The sequence below is a fragment of the Nycticebus coucang genome, chromosome 11 (assembly GCF_027406575.1).
Source record: "Nycticebus coucang isolate mNycCou1 chromosome 11, mNycCou1.pri, whole genome shotgun sequence".
NCBI classification, from domain to species: Eukaryota; Metazoa; Chordata; class Mammalia; order Primates; family Lorisidae; genus Nycticebus; species Nycticebus coucang.
In genome coordinates this window covers 19,864,287-19,886,741 of record NC_069790.1, presented here as the reverse complement: position 1 = coordinate 19,886,741, position 22,455 = coordinate 19,864,287, and the positions used below count along the sequence as shown (strand labels likewise).

The 22,455-nt window shown below is 42.6% G+C and overlaps 1 protein-coding gene across 2 annotated transcripts in view; it reads right to left on the bottom strand.

Annotated features, from left to right (window-relative positions):
* Positions 1-22,455, bottom strand: part of AOAH (acyloxyacyl hydrolase) — a 320,779-nt gene that overhangs the window by 200,894 nt on the left and 97,430 nt on the right. For both annotated transcript variants that reach the window (XM_053553720.1, XM_053553721.1), the window contains exons 5-6: positions 5,635-5,694; positions 119-189 (exon numbers count right to left, since the gene is read on the bottom strand). In XM_053553720.1, coding sequence (XP_053409695.1) covers positions 119-189; positions 5,635-5,694 — 131 coding nt within the window. The remainder of the gene's footprint in view (positions 1-118; positions 190-5,634; positions 5,695-22,455) is intronic.

Below are 22,455 nucleotides of genomic sequence, written 5' to 3'. Positions count from 1 at the left end.
TGTCACCTTTAGGAAGATGCCTTTTAAATGTGAAGATCATTTTAGTCATTAGAAAATGAGGACAAGCAAAGATGTTACCATATGCTGGTGCTCAGGAAGGTAGAGACTTTATACATACCGTTTAATTCTCTGACAGATCTTGGCCAAAAATGGGAGTGAACAAATGCCAGAACCACTTCTAGAATATTTCTGAAGAGAAAAAAAAGACAGTAAAAAGAATTGTTTAGTTTAAAGAATGGTTCCCCACCTTCTAAAGGCCCCCCATAGCCTAGATGTCTGAGCCCTTCTCCCTCTAGAATTCAGTTCTATTTTCCTGACCTAAATTCCCCTCTTGTACCTGTCCCCAGCTCCGTTCCATCCCATACCCATCCCACCTCCTGAGCCCTGATCACGTTACCAGCCCCTTGCCGGGAGCCACCCCACCTTTCATCTGTCAGCTCTTCCCACCTTCCAGGCCACCCTCCCCCTCCGTCTCCCCCAACAGGGTCAGGCCCACCTTGGTCAGTTCGAGTCTGTCAACAATATTCCTCTACCCAAGAGCTTTGAAAGTAGAGAACAATTTCAAATAAAATAATCCCATCTTACGATGGAAATAAAGACTCAAGAGAAGGAAAGGCCCTTCTCAGGGGAGCACAGAGTGTGCAGCTCCATGAGCCCTGGAATTTTAGATAGTGGTTTCCATGAAATTCTAGGAGTAAGATATATTAAAAGCTCTGGAGTTTTACTAAGCTGTGCTTTTAGAAAGATTGTGGTTTCTGTGATGCTTCCTCAAATGAAAAGAAAAAAAAAGAGAAAGAAAGAAAAGATAACAGGGTAGGAACAGTTAGGAACCAGCATTTATCAACAAAGGGAGAGAGAGAGACAATGGATTCCCCTAAGCCCCAGGAGTCCTTCTGAAGGCTTTGTGGTATATTATGGGTGTTGTAGATATTTTGACCCAGCAAAGGATAACTGGCAGCCTTTTCAGAATACAAATGAAGCATTTAAGGATCTTCGAGGTACCTGCCCAGCTTTCTAGAAGGAGAAGAACAATCTTGTTCAACACCCCTCTCTATGTGAGATACACAGACCACGAGGCTGTCCTTGTCCTCAGCTCACCACGAGTCCAGGGCATGGGTGAATGTCCCAGCTCTGGGCACACCCTGTGGAGTGTGCAGTGGTTGAGGCATTAGCAGGGCCCCCTAGGAACCCAGGAGAGGATGCAGATGGCTCAGAGTCAAGCAGGTTGGAGGAAGGTGGGAAGAAAGAAACCTGCCCTGAGGTTTTGTGCCTCAAAGTGCAGTCCACAGCCTTGCTGGAAGTAAAATTTCTTGCCACCCCCAGCCCCAGATCTGCTGAATTGAAAATCCTGGGTGGTTCTTGGCAATCTGCTTTCTTACTACACCCCCCCACTCAAGTCATTTCAGTGCCCACTAACGCTTAAACCACTGCCCTAGCAACTCAAGATATGATTGAAAAATCTCAGGTCCCCCCAGAGACCTACAGAATCAGAATGTGCATCTCATTATTACAAGGTACCAGGTGGACACTGAAGCTGAGAAGCTTGGCTCCAGGCAGAGGGAGCACCCCAAGTGGTTGTGTGGAGGTGTGAGAGAGTTTGGTGTCTTAGGGGAATGCCAAATGTTTCTGCCTGGCTGGAACATTGAAAACCACAGGGTGCAGTGACCCATGGAGGGAAGGAGACATTAGGGCAAGCCTGGGATGCAGCACTACACGTCACCCTGTGGACTGTGGGCAATCCTTGAAGGTTTCAGGCTGAGGAATCACGTTCCTATTTCGGAAAGCTATCAGTAGTGGTGGGGTGATGGCTTGGAGGAGGTGAGATGGGAGGCCCACCAGAGGTAAGGGACCCTGAGGCCTGATCTAAGAGTTTGAACCTCATCTCTATTACATTTGGGGCCTATAATAATTCCATCTTCACTGTGCCTGTCCTGTGTGTTTTGAGATGCTCTGAAGCATCTCAGCCACTGGGCACCAGGTGTATAAATCTGTGTGCAGACATTGCTAAGCCCAGGGTAGGATGAGGGGCAAAAGTGCCACTGGTTGGGAGCCACTGATATAAAATTGGGGGTGGGGGAAAGAAACGTGGTGCAAAAGAGGGGTGTTTAGAAGGTTGAATCCAGAGAATAAGTGTCTTATTAAGATCAGGATTCTAGACACACCGTAAAACAAACACCAGCATGAGAACAACATTTGTGGCACTTTGGAAGTATAAGCACATCCTGAGACCTGGAGTTCAAAATCAGGCTGCATTTTGAATGTTTGAGCTACTTGCTTTAATATTTACTTTAGTCTAAAGGCCTTGGTCTAATTAGCCTAACAATGATAAAGATTCATAACATTGATGATAACCAATATTTAAAAAAATTTATATGGACAGGCTTATAATTATTACACAAAAGGTACAATAAAATAAAATTTTATAATGGCAGAGCTGTTCACTGTCAAAATTCAGCTGGACAGCTGCAGCTGCCTTTAACATTCATTGTACAGAAATTGGGGTTAAGAAGTGGGTGATGAATGATGTAGCTTACCCAGAGACTCCCCAAAACTCCTCCTGTGTAGACAGAGGTTTGCATTATTTGGTCTTTTCATCACATAGTGAGGGAAAGACCATCATCTTCTTATAATTTGCTTGCAAAGAGAACTGAGGCGCACCTAGAGCAGCATTGCAGTAAACAGTCCCTGCTTAGGTGTTTGCCAGCTCCTTCCTTTCCATTGGAAGTTTGCTAGATAGAGACCAAATGTAGGCTGCTATTAACATGGCAATGGACTTGAAATATTACATCTGGCTACATCTAATCCTACCTAAAATGAAAGTCTCGAATCTGGGCTGTCTCTTGGGACAGGAGCTATGCGGCATTTTCCCTTTGCAATCTATTTAACCAGCCTCGTGAGTTTTTCCAAATACCAGGATATTAACTGAATGCAGAACAACAAACAGAGGTTGAATAAAGAAAAATAGGGTGAACAGGTTAAATGGAAGGTCGTGGAGGGAGAGTAATCACTCTTCTGCTGCACACAGCCAAGACAAAATTGAATTTCTGCATGGTGAAGTACTTTTCAACCCTCACTGTGTGTATAATACCTAGACTTAAATATTTCTGGGATAGGACATGGGCATTAGCAATTTTAAAGGTTTCTCAGATGATTCTGAGCAGGCGAGTTTGTGGTCAGGGCTGTCATGTCCACTGTACAATTGTCCACCGTACAATTCAAATATCCACATCACCTGTGATATGAATGGTGCTCTCTGAAGTTTAGCCCTGACGAGGACTTGTTGAGAGCTCCTTGCATAGTAGGAAAAAGTATTGAACTTTTTGAACTATTGAACTATTGAACTATTGAATTGTTAGTGCTGGATTTAAATGATGGGTTTCTCACTTACTAGCTACGGCCATCGCAGCACAACCAATAGCAGTCTATTCCCTTTGAGCAGTTTTTCAGAAACAGTTATTTGCATTTTTTGATTATTTTTTTCCTTGATAGCTTTAATCCTAAGAGTAAATAAATTGGTGGAGGAGATTTCTGACAAGTTTTCTCCTGAATTGTTCAGGAGAATTTTTTTTTTGTTTTTTTTTTTGGCTTCTCGCAAGTAATTATTGGAATTCTGCCCCACGAATTATGCTTTCAATTCTGGTGACAGAAATGAAAAACTGTAAGATCCTAATTAGCCTTTGAGTTAATGCCAAGACAGTTTGTGTTAGTGAAGTAAACAATGCCCTGAGAATAAGTTTTTAGATGTTTGTTGAGAAGAATAAAAGATGAATTATATTATTCTCCATTTCTGCTCAGAGTTCTGAAGATGGTAGTCAAGGGTTTCCAATATCTCATTCAACAGACCTAAGCAAATTAGCTAAACTAGATAATGTTGGCCCTTAATTATTCACTGCATTAAATAATGATTGGCAATGTAGGCATTGTGATTGATTAATCAATTATGCAGAAATGCTTGCATATTGCCATTTAGCACATAGCAGATCAAAACCCATATGCCCCCACGGGTAGGGCTGCCAGATAAAATATTGCATTAGATGTCCTTATACTAAAACATTTTCATGGTTTATCTGAAACTCAAATTGAACTGGGCAGTCTATATTTCTACTTGCTAAATCTGGCTAGCCTGGCCATGAAGCATTTCCTTCCCTTTATTTCCATGTTGCCAAATCAATAACACCTTAAATGTATTGCCTCAAGGTGAATGATAAGCTAGCCAGCAGGGAGAAACCAAGGACAAGGTCTTTGCCCTTCAGTTAATGGATGCTTCTGACTGCCAGGGTCTTTAGCATGGAGGATGCTGCTGTCTTTAAAGGTCTACTTTCTGCTTTCTTTTCTATTGGGGCTCATTTGCAACCAGGCCCCAAGTTAAATGCTTAGCTTCATGAGAACTTATTTTATAGAACATTCTATTTGTTACAAAGAGGACAAATTGGGTGGCGCCTGTGGCTCAATGAGTAGGGCGCCAGCCCCATATGCCGAGGGTGGCGGGTTCAAGCCCAGCCTCGGCCAAACTGCAACAGAAATATAGCCGGGCGTTGTGGCGCACGCCTGTAGTCCCAGCTGCTCGGGAGGCTGAGGCAAGAGAATCGCGTAAGCCCAAGAGTTAGAGGTTGCTGTGAGCCATGTGACACCACAGCACTCTACCCGAGGGCGGTACAGTGAGACTCTGTCTCTACAAAAAACAAAAACAAAAACAAAAAAAAACAAAGAGGACAAATTAGGGGAAATGAACAATAACAGTGGTGACTTTAACTAACATTTACCATGTACTCCGTAAGTCCTAGACAAGAAACCGGGTGCTTCACACACATCAACGCTATTAGTCCTCACATGGGAGGACACTGTTACTGACCTTATCTTACAGACAAGAAAATCAAGGCTCAGGGAGTTGAGAGCTTTGTCACATTTTTAGAAGGTGAAGGAGCAGGATACAGCCTCCTCCAAAGTGGTCCACTAGAGCAGCAGTTCTCAACCTGGGGGTCGTAGGAAAGTTGAGAACCACTGCACTAGAGAGAAGCAGTTCTCACCGGAGGCTGGTGTTTTTTTTTTTTGATTTGTAGAGACAGAGTCTCACTTTATGGCCCTCGGTAGAGTGCTGTGGCCTCACACAGCTCACAGCAACCTCCAACTCCTGGGCTTAAGCGATTCTCCTGCCTCAGCCTCCCGAGTAGCTGGGACTACAGGTGCTCGCCACAACGCCCGGCTATTTTTTGGTTGCAGTTTGGCCGGGGCAGGGTTTGAACCCGCCACCCTCGGTATATGGGGCCGGTGCCTTACCGACTGAGCCACAGGCACCGCCCCCGGAGGCTGGTTTTGTTCTCCAGGGGACCTAGGGCAGTGTCAGGAGGCAATGGTAGTTGTCATTACTGGGAAGAAGTGAACAGTGCTGCTGGCACCCAGTAGGTAGGGGTGGCCCCACCACAATGGATTATCCCGCCTCAAATGTCTGTAGAGTCATCAAGGTTAAGAGAAAAGGCAGGGGAAAAAAGGTAGTGAGGAGCACGCGTTCTTACTTTGATCCAAATGCAACTATGGCATGTTGCAGGCTTGGATCTGGAGTAGCCCTCACCTTTGGGGAGGGATCACAGGGGCCACTGAGAAATGAGAGATGCCTTGGAAAGGCTACTTGCTTACCAGAGTCGGGGATTTCTTGACTATTTGTCTCGCCTTCTCTACTGTGAATTTCCACGCGTCCTATGAAAGCAAAATGACACAATAGTAAAACTTGTGTCTCATTTTTTCTTTCTAGATCTTTTCTAAATTTAGTATTTTTAAAGTTTTCAATAAATAAATTCTTTTACAAATTTGTCATAAAATAATTCCCGAGAAAACCATTTCATGTTAATGACTCCCTTTATTGAGGACTTTGCTCCATCAGATGCTGTCCTATATACTTTATGAACATTTTCTTATTTACTCTTCACTACAGCCCGGAGAGATATGACCATTTTACCACTAAAGAGACTGAGATGCAGAAAAGCTAAGAAACTGGCCCAAGACCTCACAGCAAGAGTCCAGCAGAGACACAATCTGGACCTGTGCTTCCTGGCTGCTAGGCTCGGCTGACCTCCGTAAGCAACTTGTTCTAGGAAGCTATCAACAGCCAACTTGAGTGTGTCATGCTACACCAGAGAAGAACAGCTGATCTCTGCTCTGCAGGCTAACCCCCTCTCTCAGTGCCTTCTCTCCCTCTGGTTGGAAAGTCCTCTTTCAACCATTTCTACAACATCTAAATGCATCTTCCAAGTACATACACATTGCAAGTATAAAGAGTTAGCTCATTATTATTAATAACAATTGCTGTGAAATTCCAGGGCCACTGTACTTGTGTATTTGGTAGAGGGGAGGTTGGGAGAAGACTAATCCTGTGGTGAGTGGGGTGTGGGTTGCTTCCACTACTACTTCCGGAGCTTTTCCCCCTCTCCCCCACTAAATATACACGTCCTGGCCACCATGTCATCCTGCCCTAAAATCATCTCCTTCAATAATCGATAGGTTTATTGGACAGCTTTGTCTTTTCTACCCACTTCCTGCTCACCTAAATTAGTAGGAAAGCTGGAATTTCAAGGAGAGTGCTGTGGTTCTCACTCTAGGTAATGAAGGACACTGATTCTGCATTTAGGCTGTAACAATGGATGCTAGAATAGGACTTTTGACATGGTTGGTCAGAAAGAGAAGGTTTCCTGGGAGATGCCAGCCAGTGCTGTCACATGTTCAGGACTCAGGTCTGTATTTAACGCTTGCCTGTTCTTCACCCTGGGAGCTCCCTCTCTCCACTCTGGAGGTATATGTGGCCAGGTGAGCGGATGTGTCCCTCTCAGGGCGAGCCTGCTCCAGGAGATGCTCAAGAAAGGAGGATGGCAGAGCCAGCAGAACTTGTCCTCTGTGGCCAGGCTCCGGACCCGAATCCCTGTGTCTGTCCCAAATCATATTCCTCTGGCTCAAGCTCAATGAATGGCAAACTGGGGCTCTTATGTCAAAGGCAGCAGGCCAGCTGGCATATGGGACCTGAGAGAAGATGCTCTCTATGTGAGTTTGGTTGCCAGGAGGCTCTGACACAGAACATTGCAAGATTTTTTAAAACCTTGCAAGATTTCTATGCTACTTGGTGAATAGCTGTGTCCCTGGACCTCAAAGAATTCCTCACCACTGCTGTGGCCGCACAGCCTCTTATTAGGACTCCCCAAACCTCCTTGTGATCAGTCAGCTAAGAGGTCAGTGTGATGGTCCCCCCCAGTGAGCACCCAATACCTCACCCAGTGTCCCCTGTGGTTGGGTGGTAGCAGAGATCACAATCCTCACTTTTACGATGTCTTTAACAGACAGAGTGCTTAGGAAATGGCTCCAGTTTTTGGTAAAACTGACCTTTATTAACTACACTTTTGAAGTTCGCTTATTGTATGAAGTAGTGACTTTTGGCACAGTTAGTGTAACAGACACTAGATTTTAGTGTAAATTTTGTCTTATAATGCCCTTTTGGGCTACCCTTGTTAGCCTAAAGCTCATTCCCCATACACTGCAACTTGAAGCTGCCTTGATTATGTGGCCTGGCTTCTCTGTCTCACAAATATTCCCTTGCATTTGAATGTCTAGTATGTACATCTACAGGGCCCGGCACAGTTCCTGATACAGAGTAGGTGCTCAATAAATATGGAAGTGAAAAGTGAAGGGAAATAGTTATGATATTGTTAAGGAAGGCAAACAGGCTATCAGATTTTACTCACATAGAGAAACACCTTGCAAAGGAATAGTCACAATAATGGCGGCTTATAACCTTTTCCTTTTTGGCCTTTTCTGTGTTTTCTAAATTTTGTGTAATGAACATCAATTCAGCAACAAATGCTTTAAAAACGAACCCACTTCATGTTATCTTGTTTCTTACTGAAGAAGAAAATGGTGTGCTCCCAGCACGGATATGTGAGCGAGGGCCCTGGGAACCTGGCAGGGAGCAGCACAGACACAGCGTCCAGTCTGGCCAGGGGAGCACAAGCGAGGAAATAGACAGAAGCAGATGAAGCCCAGAGAGGGCTCGGCAACATCTTCCTGGGACAGGCCACGTAAACCAGCTCAATTCTCTGGTGCCACAATGATGAACAAACTGTAAAAATACAACATGGCACATGCTACAGCACAGGTCTTGACCCACCCTCAGTGCCGGGACATGATGGGCTGCTTCCATGTTCACCTGGATGGGGCTGAGTTCCTGCTGTTGGTGCCTGTGGGGAAGGCAGCAGGGAGCAGGGGCTGGGCGGCAGGGAGCTGCACCAGCCTTTGCCAAGGAGGAGGGTCAAAACATCCGAGTAGGCAGAGTCCTGCTTCTAGATGGGCATTTAAATTCAGCACCCACTTCCAAATTCCAGTTACAATGACTACTAGGAAACTTGAGATTTCTGGTGGAAATTGGGGAAGAATAGGGTCCACAAACTAGAAAATTGGAAACATTTCCATAAAATGAGATTTGGGTAAGGCCAAATTGAAGCAAAGAGGGAGCAGCCAGGGTTATGGCACATTCAAAGGCAAAGGCTGCGTGGGGATTAAGTGAAGGGATCCTGGGGTAGAATTGCTGGCCCTCTTGAGGCTGGGGCAGCAGGGGTTCGGCCAGTGGCGGCAGAGCGGGTGCATGTTCCAGCATTGCAGAGATGTGAAGGCTTGTCCCAGGACCTGGGCTACTACAGCCTGGGCCACCTACTCACCGCTACCTGGGTAGCTGTGTGTGCAGGTACTCTACCCGAGAGTGAGGAAATGGCAATTGACTTTATCTGAAAATGAAATGAGGAGTGGAGGGGAGCTCCAGAAGCCACTCTTGGCTCTGCCCTGGGGCTTTGAGAAAAGCCCCTCCCTGGCAGACTGGAAGCTGTTGCAACAGCATAGAAAGGGCCCTCAAAAAGCTCATGGCCTTGCGGGGGGTGGGAATGGATGGGTAAGCCAGCCATTCCAGGTTCAGAGTAGCTGTGCACAGGAGCTGGGGAGCACAGGGACAAAGGAAGACTGTTTACATTACACTGAGGGGCTGGGGAGCCTTTTCAGAGGACCTGCAGCTTGAGCCCAGCTCTTGTGCACATCTCTTGTGGTCCCTAGAAAGACACATCCTCCCTACTCTACAGCAGGGTCCACTCGCAGGCTCAACTTGCCTCAGTTACAGAGCTGTAGGTAACCCTGCTCAGGAGTCAGGCCCAGAGCGTTCAGTCTTCCAAGCCTGTGCATTTTTTCTTTTACAGTATGCTTGACAATACCAAAAATGGCCTTTGAGACTGGAATCAGAAGGATTCACCCAGGAACCACTATTCTAGAAGCTCCCCGACCCCTGCTGGATAATTTTCCAGCTGCAACACAGCTGTCTCATACCCTCAACAAACATGAGAGTTCCTGGGGCAGAGGCTTTGGGTTCAGGGCTATAATTTTCAATCACCGTAACATCTTCAATAATATCAATCTCCGAGTTTATAGGCAAGAAGTACCTATTGACTTATAGTCACAAATGAAAATGATTAGAGACTGGGAAAGGGCTGTATTTTTAGACATTTCCTCCTTCTTTTATTCAGTCAACATCACTACTTCCAAGGCAGCAGGGCAGGAACCCAAGGAGGCACTGCAGGGACCGGAGAGCTGCATAAGAACAGCTGTTATTATTGTCCTTGACTTTCCTGAGCTTAACCTTAAGTGGGAGAACTGCACACCTGGGCATGGGCGTATATTGCAATGTGGAAAGAAAAGAAAGCAGAGGAAAAGAAAGCTGTACCAGAAAAGGGGTAGGCCAAGATGCTTTAGGAAGAAGCAATCCTGTGCTGAGCCTTCAAAGGTAAGATCGCAACAGGTGGAGGTGGGTAGAGAGGGGAAGAACTTTTTGGGCACAGGAAATAATTGGGCCACAGTTGAATGAGACAGATGTTCTGGCTACATATATGAAGAGAAGTCTGGACAAAGGCATGATGGGCAGAGAGGGAGTGGATGTCATGACAAAAGTTTAGTCTTTATTCTATAAGTGATTTTTGGCTATGTAGAGTTTTTGAGCAGGCATGTGCCAGGTTTAGTGATAAATACATGTTAAGAAAATTCAAAGTCAAAAAAGATCAAAGCATCACTTTCTTTTTAGTTACTAATTCAAAATGCATTAATAGCAATATACAAAGGAGAATTGAAATAAAAGCCTGCTCATCACCACCCCCCCCCAAAGAAAATAGATATCTCCATGACAAGCAAATTGCCAGTAAAAATAAAAACAGTTCTTATCTCTCCTTGGTAATCTTAATTGTTGGCATTTGATGAAGGTCACTGTTCTATATTCTGCAAAATTAAGACTTCAGGATGGAAGTTCCAATTCTAATGAACAGTTGGAGGAAAAGTTTGAGAATGGGCTCTGAGATGATTAGAAAACTCTTCTGGTTGGAAGCCAGAATGATGTTTATGATTCAGCTAGAGCAATCGTCTGAGGCATAAGACGATTCCCCATCAAGAATGAGGAGCTTGGTTTCTGAGAGCATTCATTTGATTTTATAATTTGTTTTGGTCAAATCTTTTCAGATTCTCATTACATTTTTTTTTTTTTTTGGTTATCATGTTTATTTATTCCATTTTCAAATCCTCTTCAGCCTATTTATTTAATACCCTCTTGAGCAGATTGCTAAGAAGCTGTCATATGGGCTCAGAGAGACTTAAGCTTCCCAAAGAACCATGGACATGTATATTGGATTTCTTTACACAAGTGCTTGGAAAGTACCCAAGGACAACATGGCCTGACACACCAGGGAATGTGAAAGGGGAGAGGATGACCCTTCCCTGCAGCACACAGTAGCATATTGCATGGTGATTCACTAAAACACTTTTGCCTTATCTAGAATGATTAAGTGCCCACCCCAAACAGAGCCCGGCGATGTCTTCAGACAAAAAGAGGGATGGAGAGAGGAGGGTGGGGCCTTAGTGTGTGTCACACTTTATGGGGGCAAGACATGATTGCAAGAGGGACTTTACCTAACAATTGCAATCAGTGTAACTGGCATATTGTACCCTCAATGAATCCCCAACAATAAAAAAAAAAAAAAGATGTTTGTTAACTATTGTCTGAGTTTATAAGCTGAATTTTGTTGCACCAAATTCTATATGTTAAAGTTCCAATCAGCCAGTAGCTTAGAGTGTGACCATATTTGCCAAAATAGTCATTAAAGAGGAAATTAGTTGAGATCAGGTTGTACTGGAGCAGGGTAGGCTGCAAATCCAGTATGACTGGCGTCCTACAATAAACAGAATAGCATGTGAAGAGGAAAAGAATGCATAAAGAGGGAAGATGATGTGAAGATTCAGGGAGAATGATGCCAAAGAGGCCAGCAAACCATAAGAGCTAAGAGTGAAAAGAATGGAACACGTTTTCTCCCACAAGCTATACCTGCTAGCACCTTGATCTAGGTCTTCTATCTTCTGCTATGGTGAAACAATAACTTTCTTTTTTTTAAGCCACTCAGACTGCAGTGGCAGCCCCAGCAGACTCACACAACTTCTCTCATTCTCAGGGTGACTTTGGCTCTTGACACCTGGCTAGGAGTAGTTGGATGATGGAAGAGCAAGGGCCAAGTGTTTGGGCAAAGAGGTCCCCTGGTAGAATCTGCTCCGCCAACTACCAGCCAAATGGGAGCCCAAGGAAAAGAAAGAAAGTACAATAGTCTAATTAGCAGTTCAGATGTGAGCAAACTTCCATTTCCAAGGGAAACTCTTTAAATATTGAATTGATCAGTAGATCATGGTCTACATTATTATTTCCCATCGGAAAAGATTTTGGATGATGAAGTGTTTGTGGGTTTGAATCCTGGCTTCATTATTTATTAGTTGTAGGACCTTGGGCAAGTTACTTCAGCACTCTGAGCCTCAGTTTCTTCATCTGTAAAATGGGGATGATAATAGAATTGTCATGAATATTGAACAAGATAAAACTTAGACTAGTGCCTTGCATATAGTAAACATGACATAAGTGTAAACAATAATTAGTGTTTTTATTTCGGGTTGTTATGTCACTAATACACAATGGAAAAACTACAATAATTACAACATCAGCTGACAGAAACGTATGCTGTTTTTTCAATGATCCTGAAAATTGCCCTGAGACACAAGTGTTATTTTCCCCATTTTATAGATGAGAAAACTGAAGCTCAGAAAGATTACACAATTTGACCAGGGCCACTCTGCAAGCAGAACTGAAGGTTGTACTACATTTTCTAGATTCTAACACCTTTCCCAGCAGTGAAAGACTTTTTCAAAGAATGAAGTGAGCCCCAAAATTTTAAAATAACTAAGAAATCATGACTTATGAGGTTTCACCAATGCCTTGGGAATGGTAAGTGTAGCTTCCATGGAATGAAGAGGGTTTAACGAGAAAGGCCAGGTAGCCAGGTGAGAGGACTGTGTCTGTGTGTCAAGAAGCCAGGCACCTGGGTAGAAATTCATGTAACCCATGCACAAGCATGATAGCAACCAGATGATTAACAATGAAGGGAGAACAAAATATTCTTTCAGTCATCTATTTCTTTGTACACTCATTCTATTCACTTATTCTACAAATATCCAGTGTCTGTGTTGGGCCATGAATTATATGTCGGGGACATAGAGTGAATGAGATGTCAATAGTTTTACAGTCTGAGAGAGAAGTTGACAGGAAATGATAATTAGAATATAATTGGAAAGGGATAAGTAGCAGTTTCCAAGACCCTTCTTTTATAGATGAGGTAAACTGAGGCTAGAGTGGCTAAATAACTTGCCGGAAGTCACAGAACCCATTAGTGGCACAGTTCAGATTCAATTCAGACTCATTTGGCACATGCTTTTCACCCCATTCTGGGTGATGTTAATAAGGTATGCTAAAAAAGAAACAAACATTTTTTAAAATTAAAAAAGTTTAGGAAATCTGAGAATTAAATCCTCCTCTGAGAGAGCCAAAGCACATTAGCATATTCAAAGCTTTGAGACACTTTGTGGAAATGAATGTTATTTAGATCACATGTTTATTTCCTAAACATTCAAATGTTTTGGCCAAAGTACATTAAGCTCTATCGATTATGATGGGGTGTACAAGGGCTCCGGAGGGACTCCGTGCGACGTCCCTGGACATTTTGACTATTGGTGAATTGGACCAGGAACATTCACTAATTGGGCCTTCTTAGTTCTGTGAAGATAAAGAATTAGATTTTGATACACTTAGGAGTGAAGGAAGTAAAGAACAATAGTGTTTTTAGGTCTAAGTTTCTACAGTGAACAATTTTTTAGTGATTGAGTTCTCTGTTATCAATTATAACAGCAGTATATGTGAAAAGTACAAAAAGTGCCTTTTGTTCAGTTCACACAGTTGACAGCAGTGACAGATTCCCACAAAGGAGAAAGCCTCTGGGAGGTAAAATGATCATTTGAAATGGGCCTTTTTTTTTTTTTTTTTGTCAAAGAGCACATATGAGTGAGGGGGGAGTGTGTCGGGGAGAGCACTCATCTACCCTGGATCTTTTCTGAAAGTTTATTAGGACAGGTTGCTCTTCACACCCCAATTAAGTGATGTAAGTGGATTTTAAAAATGGAAAAAGATTTGAAAAACACTGTCTCCAAGGACTTTACCGTCCACGGGAGAAGGTAAGTGCGTAAATAACTACAGTGTAAGGCAGTGCAGGGGATTGAATGATGTGTCTCCCCCAAATTCATATGTTTAAACTCCAATACTGATGTAATAGCATTTGGATTTGGAGCCTTTGGGAGGTGATTAGGTCATGAGTGTGGAGCCCTCACGATGAGATTAGTGCCCTTATACAAAATGGCAAGAGAGCTCAGTTCTCTCTCCTCCATGTGGGGACATAGCAAGAAGACAGCAGTCTGCATCCCAAAAAGGTCTCTCAGCACAACTTGACCCCAGTGGCATCCTAATCTTGGTGTTCTATTCTCCAGAACTGTGAAAAATAAATTTCTGTTGTTCAGAAGGTACCCAGTCTATGGTATTTTGTTATATAGTGCCTCTAACTTACTCAGAAAGGCAGACTACAAAGAACCAACTGAAAGGCATAGGAAAAGGATTAGAAACAATTCCTATTAAGTAGAAAGACAAAGTCAAGGAGTTCCATTCCTTACGAATTTTTATCAAACAGTGACAAGTCTGGCCTTTGGGTGGAATTTGCTAGTCTGTTACTATTTCTGCATTCTACTATATCATATGCGGGCATTTCTCCAATACCTAGATTTTATCTCTGTCAAAGTCCAATTTGATTTTGAGGTTCTGACATTTTCCAGCCCCAGTGGGCATTTGTGACTTTAAGTAATGCCAAAAAAATGAAGTCTGTTCACTTCATCTTTTTCTTCCAGGGACAAAAGAGGAAAAAAAAAAAAAGAACAGGAATGAAAAGTAAAAGAAAAAAGACACTACTTTTAAATGCATTCTCTTTTATCATAGAATGTCTCTTCTTCATACATATTTTACCATTAGCTAAATTTTCTTCTTTTTTTCTTCTAGGCCAATTCTGCATCATATAGCTATTAGTATCATCAATGTATTTAATCATGCTCTTGCTATCATTTCCTACTCTCCAGGCAATACTCTTTTTTTTTTTTCCAGAAGAGCTTTATTTTAAACAGTACTATTCCCACCCTACTCCTTTCTCTGACATTTTTTATTCATTGATTTTACCACCACCACACACCACTCTGCCATGGTTCTTCTATGCTTCCAGTTCTATACCAAACATTGTGTATATTTTGTCTCTAAATTTTATACTAACTCTACAAAGTAATTGTTCTTGACCCCACTTTGTGGATAAGAAATTCAAGCCCCAGTACTGTTAGTGAATTGTCCGAGGCTTCACAATTCATACCTTTGCTCCATTTTGACTGTTTGTTCCCCAGTGTTTGGGCGCATGAGCCAGTTCTCTAGTTCCAGAATGTGGGGCCTGTTCATATAGATCGGATGCTGTCCTTTGTCCTATTCTTTAAACAAATGATTTCTGGCAAATAATTCAGCTAGTCAAATAGTGGGTATGGGTCAGCCTTTAGGTTGTGTTAGGCCATTGCTTTGTTGCATAGTATTTTAATTTTTTACTTTTAGTTCTACTTGCCTTCAGATTGCTAGATCAGTCTTGTCCAATGTTATGCAACTAATCAATTTATTTGTATTAGTTTCCTATTGCTGTGATTAATGATGACAAACTCAGTGTCTAAGAAAAAAACCCCACCAACTTATTTTTTTATAGTTCCAGGGGTCAGAAGTCAAGGATTACAATTAAGATGTCAGCAGGGCCGGTTCTTCTGTAGATTCCAAGGGAGACTCCTGTTCTTTGCCTCTCCAAGTTTCTGGTAGCTGGTATCTCATCACTCTTACCTCTCCTTCTGTTGTCACATTGTCTTCTCTCATGCTGACTCTCATGCTTGTCTCTTTACAAGGACCCTGGTGATTACATCAGGCTCACCTAAACAATCTAGGACAATCTCCCCATCTAAAGATCCTTAAATAAATCACATCCCCAAACTTCCTCTGGCCAGGTAAGGTAACATAGTCACGGGTTCTAGGGATTAGGAGGTGAGCTGTTTTGGGAAGGCTTCATTTTTTCTACCATATTATTCATTAAACAAATAGTAATCAAACAATTAATACATGAGGTGACCTGTGCTGGGGTTCTGGAGAAAATGCGGAGAATAGCAGTAAGTTTGAAGAATAAAATAACCAGACTATCTCTTTTTTCATGGAGCTTACATTCTAACAGAAGTTGCAGACATTAAGTAATAATTTTACTATCATTTAGTTAACGATTGCAATAGAAGGATGCTAGATAGACTTGTTAGAAGGATGGAGAGTGAAGAATAGAGAGAAATCCTGGCTTAATCGCAAGCATTAGGGAAAAATTCTTAGAGGAAATGACTTCTAAGCCGAGCACAGATGTGGCTGATTGACTAGGGGGAGATGAGGGCCAAGAGTGGATACTAGAAGACTAGTGATGAAAACTTCAAAATTCAAAGGATCTTTTAGAACTGTAGAAATTCATTAGGGTCATTAGCTTTTCCTGAGCTAAGGAAATTAATAAGCATGTTCTTAGGAGAGAGATAGTTGTCATTTTCTGAAGTTCGCGAAAGCAAGCAATCACATTTTTTATATTTTAAATGTCACATAAGTACTTTCTGTGAATTCATTTGATTTCTTCTACTTACCAGAAGTCAAGAGTGACTTAACATTTGCATTATGTTTGCTGTTCTTTGAAGAATCTTGACATCTCTATGAGTCTTTAAAGAAGTCTTTAACACAGGTTTAAAGTAGATACATTCTCCAAGATTCCAAATATGGGCTTTAACAAATACATAGCTTAGAATCTGAAATGCTTGGAGAAAAGATTGGGCAGGAGATTGTAAGTCCAAATACAGCGTTCCAATGCTCAGTTCTGTCAGAGGGTTAAACTTTCAAATACTCAGAGAGCAACTTAATTTAGTGCTCTCTGATATTGAAAGCTTTTCTGTTTTTGTGATATTTTCTTTCCTAATGATCATCAAAGAGTTTTGTGAAGACAAAATACATAGGAGGTGATGGAATCTCATTTTAATTTTCACCTTTTTTTTTTGAGACAGAGCCTTAAGCTGTCACCCTGGGTAGTGTGCCATGGCATCACAGCTCACAGCAACCTCCAACTCCTGGGCTCAAGCGATTCTCCTGCCTCCGCCTCCCAAATAGCTGGGACTACAGGCACCTGCCACAACGCCTGGCTATTTTTTGGTTGCAGCCATCATTGTTGTTTGGTGGGCCTGGGCTGGATTCGAATCTGCCAGCTCAGGTGTATGTGGCTGGCACCTTAGCTGCTTGAGCCACAGGCGCTGAGCCAATTTTCACCTTTTTAATTATAAGAAAGGCCAGCCTGAGCAAGAGCAAAATCTGTATCTTCTAAAAATAGAAAAAGTACCCGGGTGTTGTGGTGAGTGCCTGTAGTCCCAGCTACTTGGGAGGCTGAGGCAGGAGGATAACCTGAACCCAGGAGTTTGAGGTTGCTGCGAGCAAAGATGATACCTCGGCACCCTAGCCTAGGCAACAGAGTGAGACTCTGTCAAAAAAAAAAAAAAAAAAAAAAGGAGGATAGAGAGAAAGAAAGAGCATTTTCCCCTACTTTTTTGCCCTTTGATCTTCTTTTTCTGTAAACCAATTGTTTGGGGTCTTGTTATTTTTTTTCCCTGCTTTTTAACGTACTCTTTGAATCATTGAGAAAATAATTCTTTGTGTGGTACACTACAGAAACATTTTCCCAGCTTGCCAGTTGTTTTTTGGCTTTATTTATAGGGCACGTTTTTACCAGGCAGATGTATTAATATTTCCCTTTGTGACTTTTAGATCACAAATTATAAATACATTGTTCAGGATTTTTTTCTTTTATGGTTCCATTTTTTGTTAAACAATTCAACATGTAATTCATTTGGTATTTATTTTGCTATAAGAAATAGATAAGCATCTAGCTTAAATTTTTCCCAAATGTCTAGTCTTTAGTCTCATGCATTTACTGAGTAATCCAGTGTTTTAGCATTGATTTGAAATGCTATTTTAATTAAAAGCAAGCATCTCAAATGTAGGTAAGCATATTTCTACACACTATATTTTGTTTTATTTTAAGCTGACTTATCTCATTATTGATAATTTCCTCAGATGTTTAAAGGGGAATTTTTAAAACATTGTCATTTAAACCATTCTGCAACTATCAATGTGCTTGAATTTTAATTTTTTCACCTGTAAAGTTAAGGTAATAGAATAATTTTGTAATTGTGTGGGAGGATTCCAGACAATGCACTGTGCCAACACTTGGTCCATTTTCACCACAGTTTTGTTACCTTTTATTTTTCAGCCCCTCACACATACCTATCATATAATGGGAGCTTAGTAAAGCTTTGAGCTTTGAGCCTAGGCAGTCTGGATCAGGACCTACTCTCTTAACTATCACGTTGAACTAGCTCTCAGTTAAAGGCAAGAGAGAAATCTGATTTCTCTGGAAAGCTGGAGGAGAACGGAGGAGGAGGATTTTGGAAGATTTATTTTTGTATTTATTTTTTAGAATGGGAGACCCTCAGCAGGTTAATAGGCCTTCTCATTTTTCTTCTTCAGGCATAGATAACTTCAGGCCACTTTACCCAATTAGCACACTTCTTTGTACAACATCCCTAGAAAAAGAGTGAACTCCAAGTAGCCTGGTTCTAAAAGCTCCAGTTCCCTCTGCTCATCTAAGAGGCCTTATTCTTAGTGAGTCAGGGAGTTAAGTTAATGGAGGTTAAGTTAATGTATCAAGCTGAAAAGGGGCAGAAATCAAAGAATGGATGGAGAAAAGGGTGATGTTAGAGGGTCATTGAGGTACAGGATTCTGGGTGTGTAGAAGCGGAGAAGCAGGAGAAGGGATGGTGCCCTCAGATTTGCAATGACAGGTCCTGGGCTCGGGCTGGCTCCAGCACAACAGCCCTCACCCTTTGGGGTCATGTTTATTTCTGAAAACAGTTTCACATTGTAAAATAAGGTAAACATTTCCAACTCCATTGAGAACAGATGAATTGTCACAAGGGAGGAGATAAAGCACACACTTGTTTGGGGAGTTCCCGTTTCATTTCTTATGCAGCAAATCTTACGGAGCATCTACAGCCAGCCAGGTACTGTGCCAGTCTGGAGAGCACGCTGGTGGGCAATACTCTGTACTCAGACGCTGTGACAGAAATAAGCAAAGTGCTGTGACAGAGTGGGGAAGGAGACCTTCTGCAGGCCGGCTGGGCAGGGAAGGCCTGTCTGAAGAGGGGGCCCTTGGACAGAGACCTGCAGGGGGAGAAGGTGCTGGCCATGTGCAGAACTGGGAGTCACAGGCAAAGGGCCAAGCACGAGATATGGACACAGGCAGGGCGTGCTGTGCTGGGCCAACTTCTACTCTACCTTGAAGGAGCCGCGTCCACTCCTGCTCCCCCAATGCTGCTCAGATCTCCTTTGGGGGGACCCTCCCTGCACCCGGTGTTAGAGCACCTGTTTCTTCACCAGTGTCTGTTTACACTGCAGCCCTCCCCTGCGAGAATCACTATTTTTAACACTATCACCTGCCACATTTTCTGGAATTCTGTTCTATATAATTCACTCTTCATAAATATGTACTGACTGAGAAAAGGAAAAAAAATATTCTACGGAAGAGATGGGACTTTAGAGAAGTCTCTCAGTCCTCTAGGCCTCAGCAGACCTATTTATAAAGTGGGGGAGTCATGTCTGTCCTGCAGGCAGACAGCTTACTGAGGGTGCCTGGCTGGGGGCTGCCTCCCAGAGCTCCAGAAATGTTCACTGAGGTCTGACTAAGTGAGTGGATGGCTGTAGACTTTAACTGGTGTTGAGAAAGTTGGGACACTTGTCCAGATACTTTAGGCTGTTCAGAATATTTCATTAAAATTAAAACCAAATGCTTTTACTTCCCTCTGGCTGTGAGAAGTGGCTACTATGAAAGGGCTCTGTAAGGTATGCTATAAAAGCAGGTGTTGTGCTGAAGTGAAGAGCTGGAGGTCCGATCCAACATTCTGGGTTGAATTCTGGTTCTACTCACTAGTTATGAGGTCAAGATCTTAAGCCTCTACTACAAAATATGTTTGATAATTATACCTATGAAATAGGGTTTGGCTCTGTGATAACAGATTAAATTTGGAAACATCAGTATGAACACATGTCCCCACCACACACACATACACACAGAAGTAATTGTAGCTGTGTATATATATATTTTCTTTGACTCTCCACCTCTAAGAAGGCATAGAAGCAATGACATTCCAGTAGCAACAGACACATCTAGCACCCAGATTTGTTTGCTCAATTCCATTTCCAATAAAAGGAACCAGGTCTCTTTAGGAAAATGGCTGATTCTAAGACTGGGACAGAAAAAAATACAAGATAACAAGATGAGCCTGAATCACCTGGTAGTACCAGAAAATACATAATACAAAAAAAAAAAAAAAAAATGGTGGAAGCACGTCAAGGGACCCAGGAGCCAACCCAAGCAGCTTCCAATGGCAGCACAGTTGGAAAACCAGAAAAATTGGAGCAATGAGATAAATGATGTAGATTTGGATTTTAACTTCAAGTATAAAATACATATTATATGAGTCTACACTGATGTAAATACGTGATTGATATAATAAGCAGGAGGGGGGGTAGAAGAAACCCATCCTTCATGTAAAAGAATTCCAAATAACACATGTAGGTAGCTTGGTCCTCCCTGGCCTCCTTGAGAGTGGGCTGCACGAAGAGACTCACTTCTAAAGCACAGAATAAAGGAAACCAGGAAGTAGTGACATCACCGGGGGAAACCTGGCAAACATCTCCTGACCCCTCCAGCCACGCCATGAGGCAGCCTGCAACCCCTGCTTGATGAGATAAGAGGGCACTTCACCTCTGTGGTGCTTTTTCCAAAAACTGTAACCCTATCTAATCAAGATAAAAACATCAAACAAATCCCAAACTGAGGAACATTTTGCAAATGTGTTTAACCAGTACTCCCAACAGGGCTTACACTCTGCATATGATTCTGTTTTAGTATGGATCACAGAGGGTGAAGACATTCTGGAGGGTGCCTTTGAGGTGTTGACAAGCACAGCATGTCCCTCCAGTACAGCCATGGTTAGGAAGGCGGTTTCTTCAAAGCTATAAGGTCTGCTTGGGGATCTCAGGGTTAGGGGACCCAGGAGGGAGCAGAGCAAAGTGGAGGGGGCTCCAGGAGCTCCTGGCTCGACTGGGAGCTTGTACATTATAATACTGATCTTAAAAAAGAGCTTTAAATATGCCCAGGGCATACTTGTAGGAGCTGCATTCAGTTTTCATTTTGTGAGCTGTGGTGTCACACATGTGTGCATACACGTGTGTATGTACCGCTGCGCAGGCAGCCAGCAGCAGTCAGTGCTGTTTTATGCACAAATGAGGAGGAGTGGTAAAGATACTGCCCCCACCGTAGGTAACACAGAATGACCTGGGTGGTCTTTGCAATGAGATCTGCAGCATTCTCAATGGGGTTAGGTGATATTTCAGGGTAGTTTTGATTTGCATTTCTCTGATGATTAAGGACGAGGAGCATTTTTACATATGTTTGTTAGCCATTGGTCTGTCTTCTTTAGAGAAGGTTCTATTCATGTCTCTTGCCCAGTGATGCATGGAATTGTTAGCTTTTTTTGTTGATTAATTCGAGTTCTCTGTAGATCATAGTTATCAAGCTTTTGTCCAATTCACAATATGCAAATACCTGTTTCCATTCTGAAAGTTATCTGTTTGCTTTGGTTGTTATTTGCTTAGTTGAACAGAAGCTTTTCAGTTTAATTAAGTCCCATATGTTTATTTTTGTTGTTGTTGCAATTGCACGGAAGTCTTCTTCATAAAATCTTTCCCCAGGCCAATATCTTCAAGCGTTTTTCCCACACTTTCTTTGAGGATTTTTATTGTTTCATGCCTTAGATTTAAATCTTTTATCCATCTTGAATCCATTTTTGTAAGTAGTGAGAGGTACAGGTCCAGTTTCCATCTTTTACATGTGGTTACACAGTTCTCAACTCCATTTATTGAATACCATACATTTAGGACAGTGTTAGCACTGAAAAGTTAATTTACTATGAATATTGAGAGGAGAGTTAACATTTTATTAGACCAGTCAGAATTATTTTATGGAGAATTTGACCACCGAGAGGAGTTTGAAGGGTTAGCATGGCATTGGTGAGGCTGGCTGGATGGAAGGTTGGGGTGGGCTCTGGGGAGAGCCTGTCACTCATTGCTGGGCTGAGCCTGGGATTTGCAAGACAAAGAGAGGAAGGCAAGTCTGTAAAGCCTTTTTTTTTTTTGAGACAGAATCTCAAGCTGTCACCCTGGGTACAGTTCCACAGCGTCATAGCTCACAGCAACCTCAAACTCTTGGGCTCAAGTGATCCTCTTGCCTTATATTTTCTACTTTTCAGTAGAGACTGGGTCTCACTTTTGCTTAGGCTGGTCTTGAACTCACCAGCTCAAGCAATCCACCCATCTTGGCCTCCCAGAGAGCTAGGATTACAGGCGTGAGCCATTACGCCTGGCTGGGAAGGATTTTTGAGAATCTTGAAATGCTAAGTGAAATTTTGTGCTGAACTGTGTCTGCAATGTGGTGATCCTAAGCTGGAGGAAATAACAAGACCTGTTGTGGGGAAAATTAGTAAGGCTGTGACAAGAGGAAATCATAATTTCCATCAGTGACACAAATGAGAAGCTGGTGGCCCTTCCTCTATTCGTTCAGTCAACAGGCATTTCCTTGTCACGTATGAGGCACCCTCCTGGGCATTGGGTGTACTAGGGTAATCTCCTGGAGGTTAGAGCCTAGTGAGAGGGCTAGACAGACAGGCAATCACACAGGTGTTTCACTGAAGTTTAGTGAAGGAAGGCACAGGAGCTATGACAAGGAGGTGTCTGCTTGAGGTCATCTCCCTGAAGAGATGGGCATAAGCTGAGATGTGAAGGAT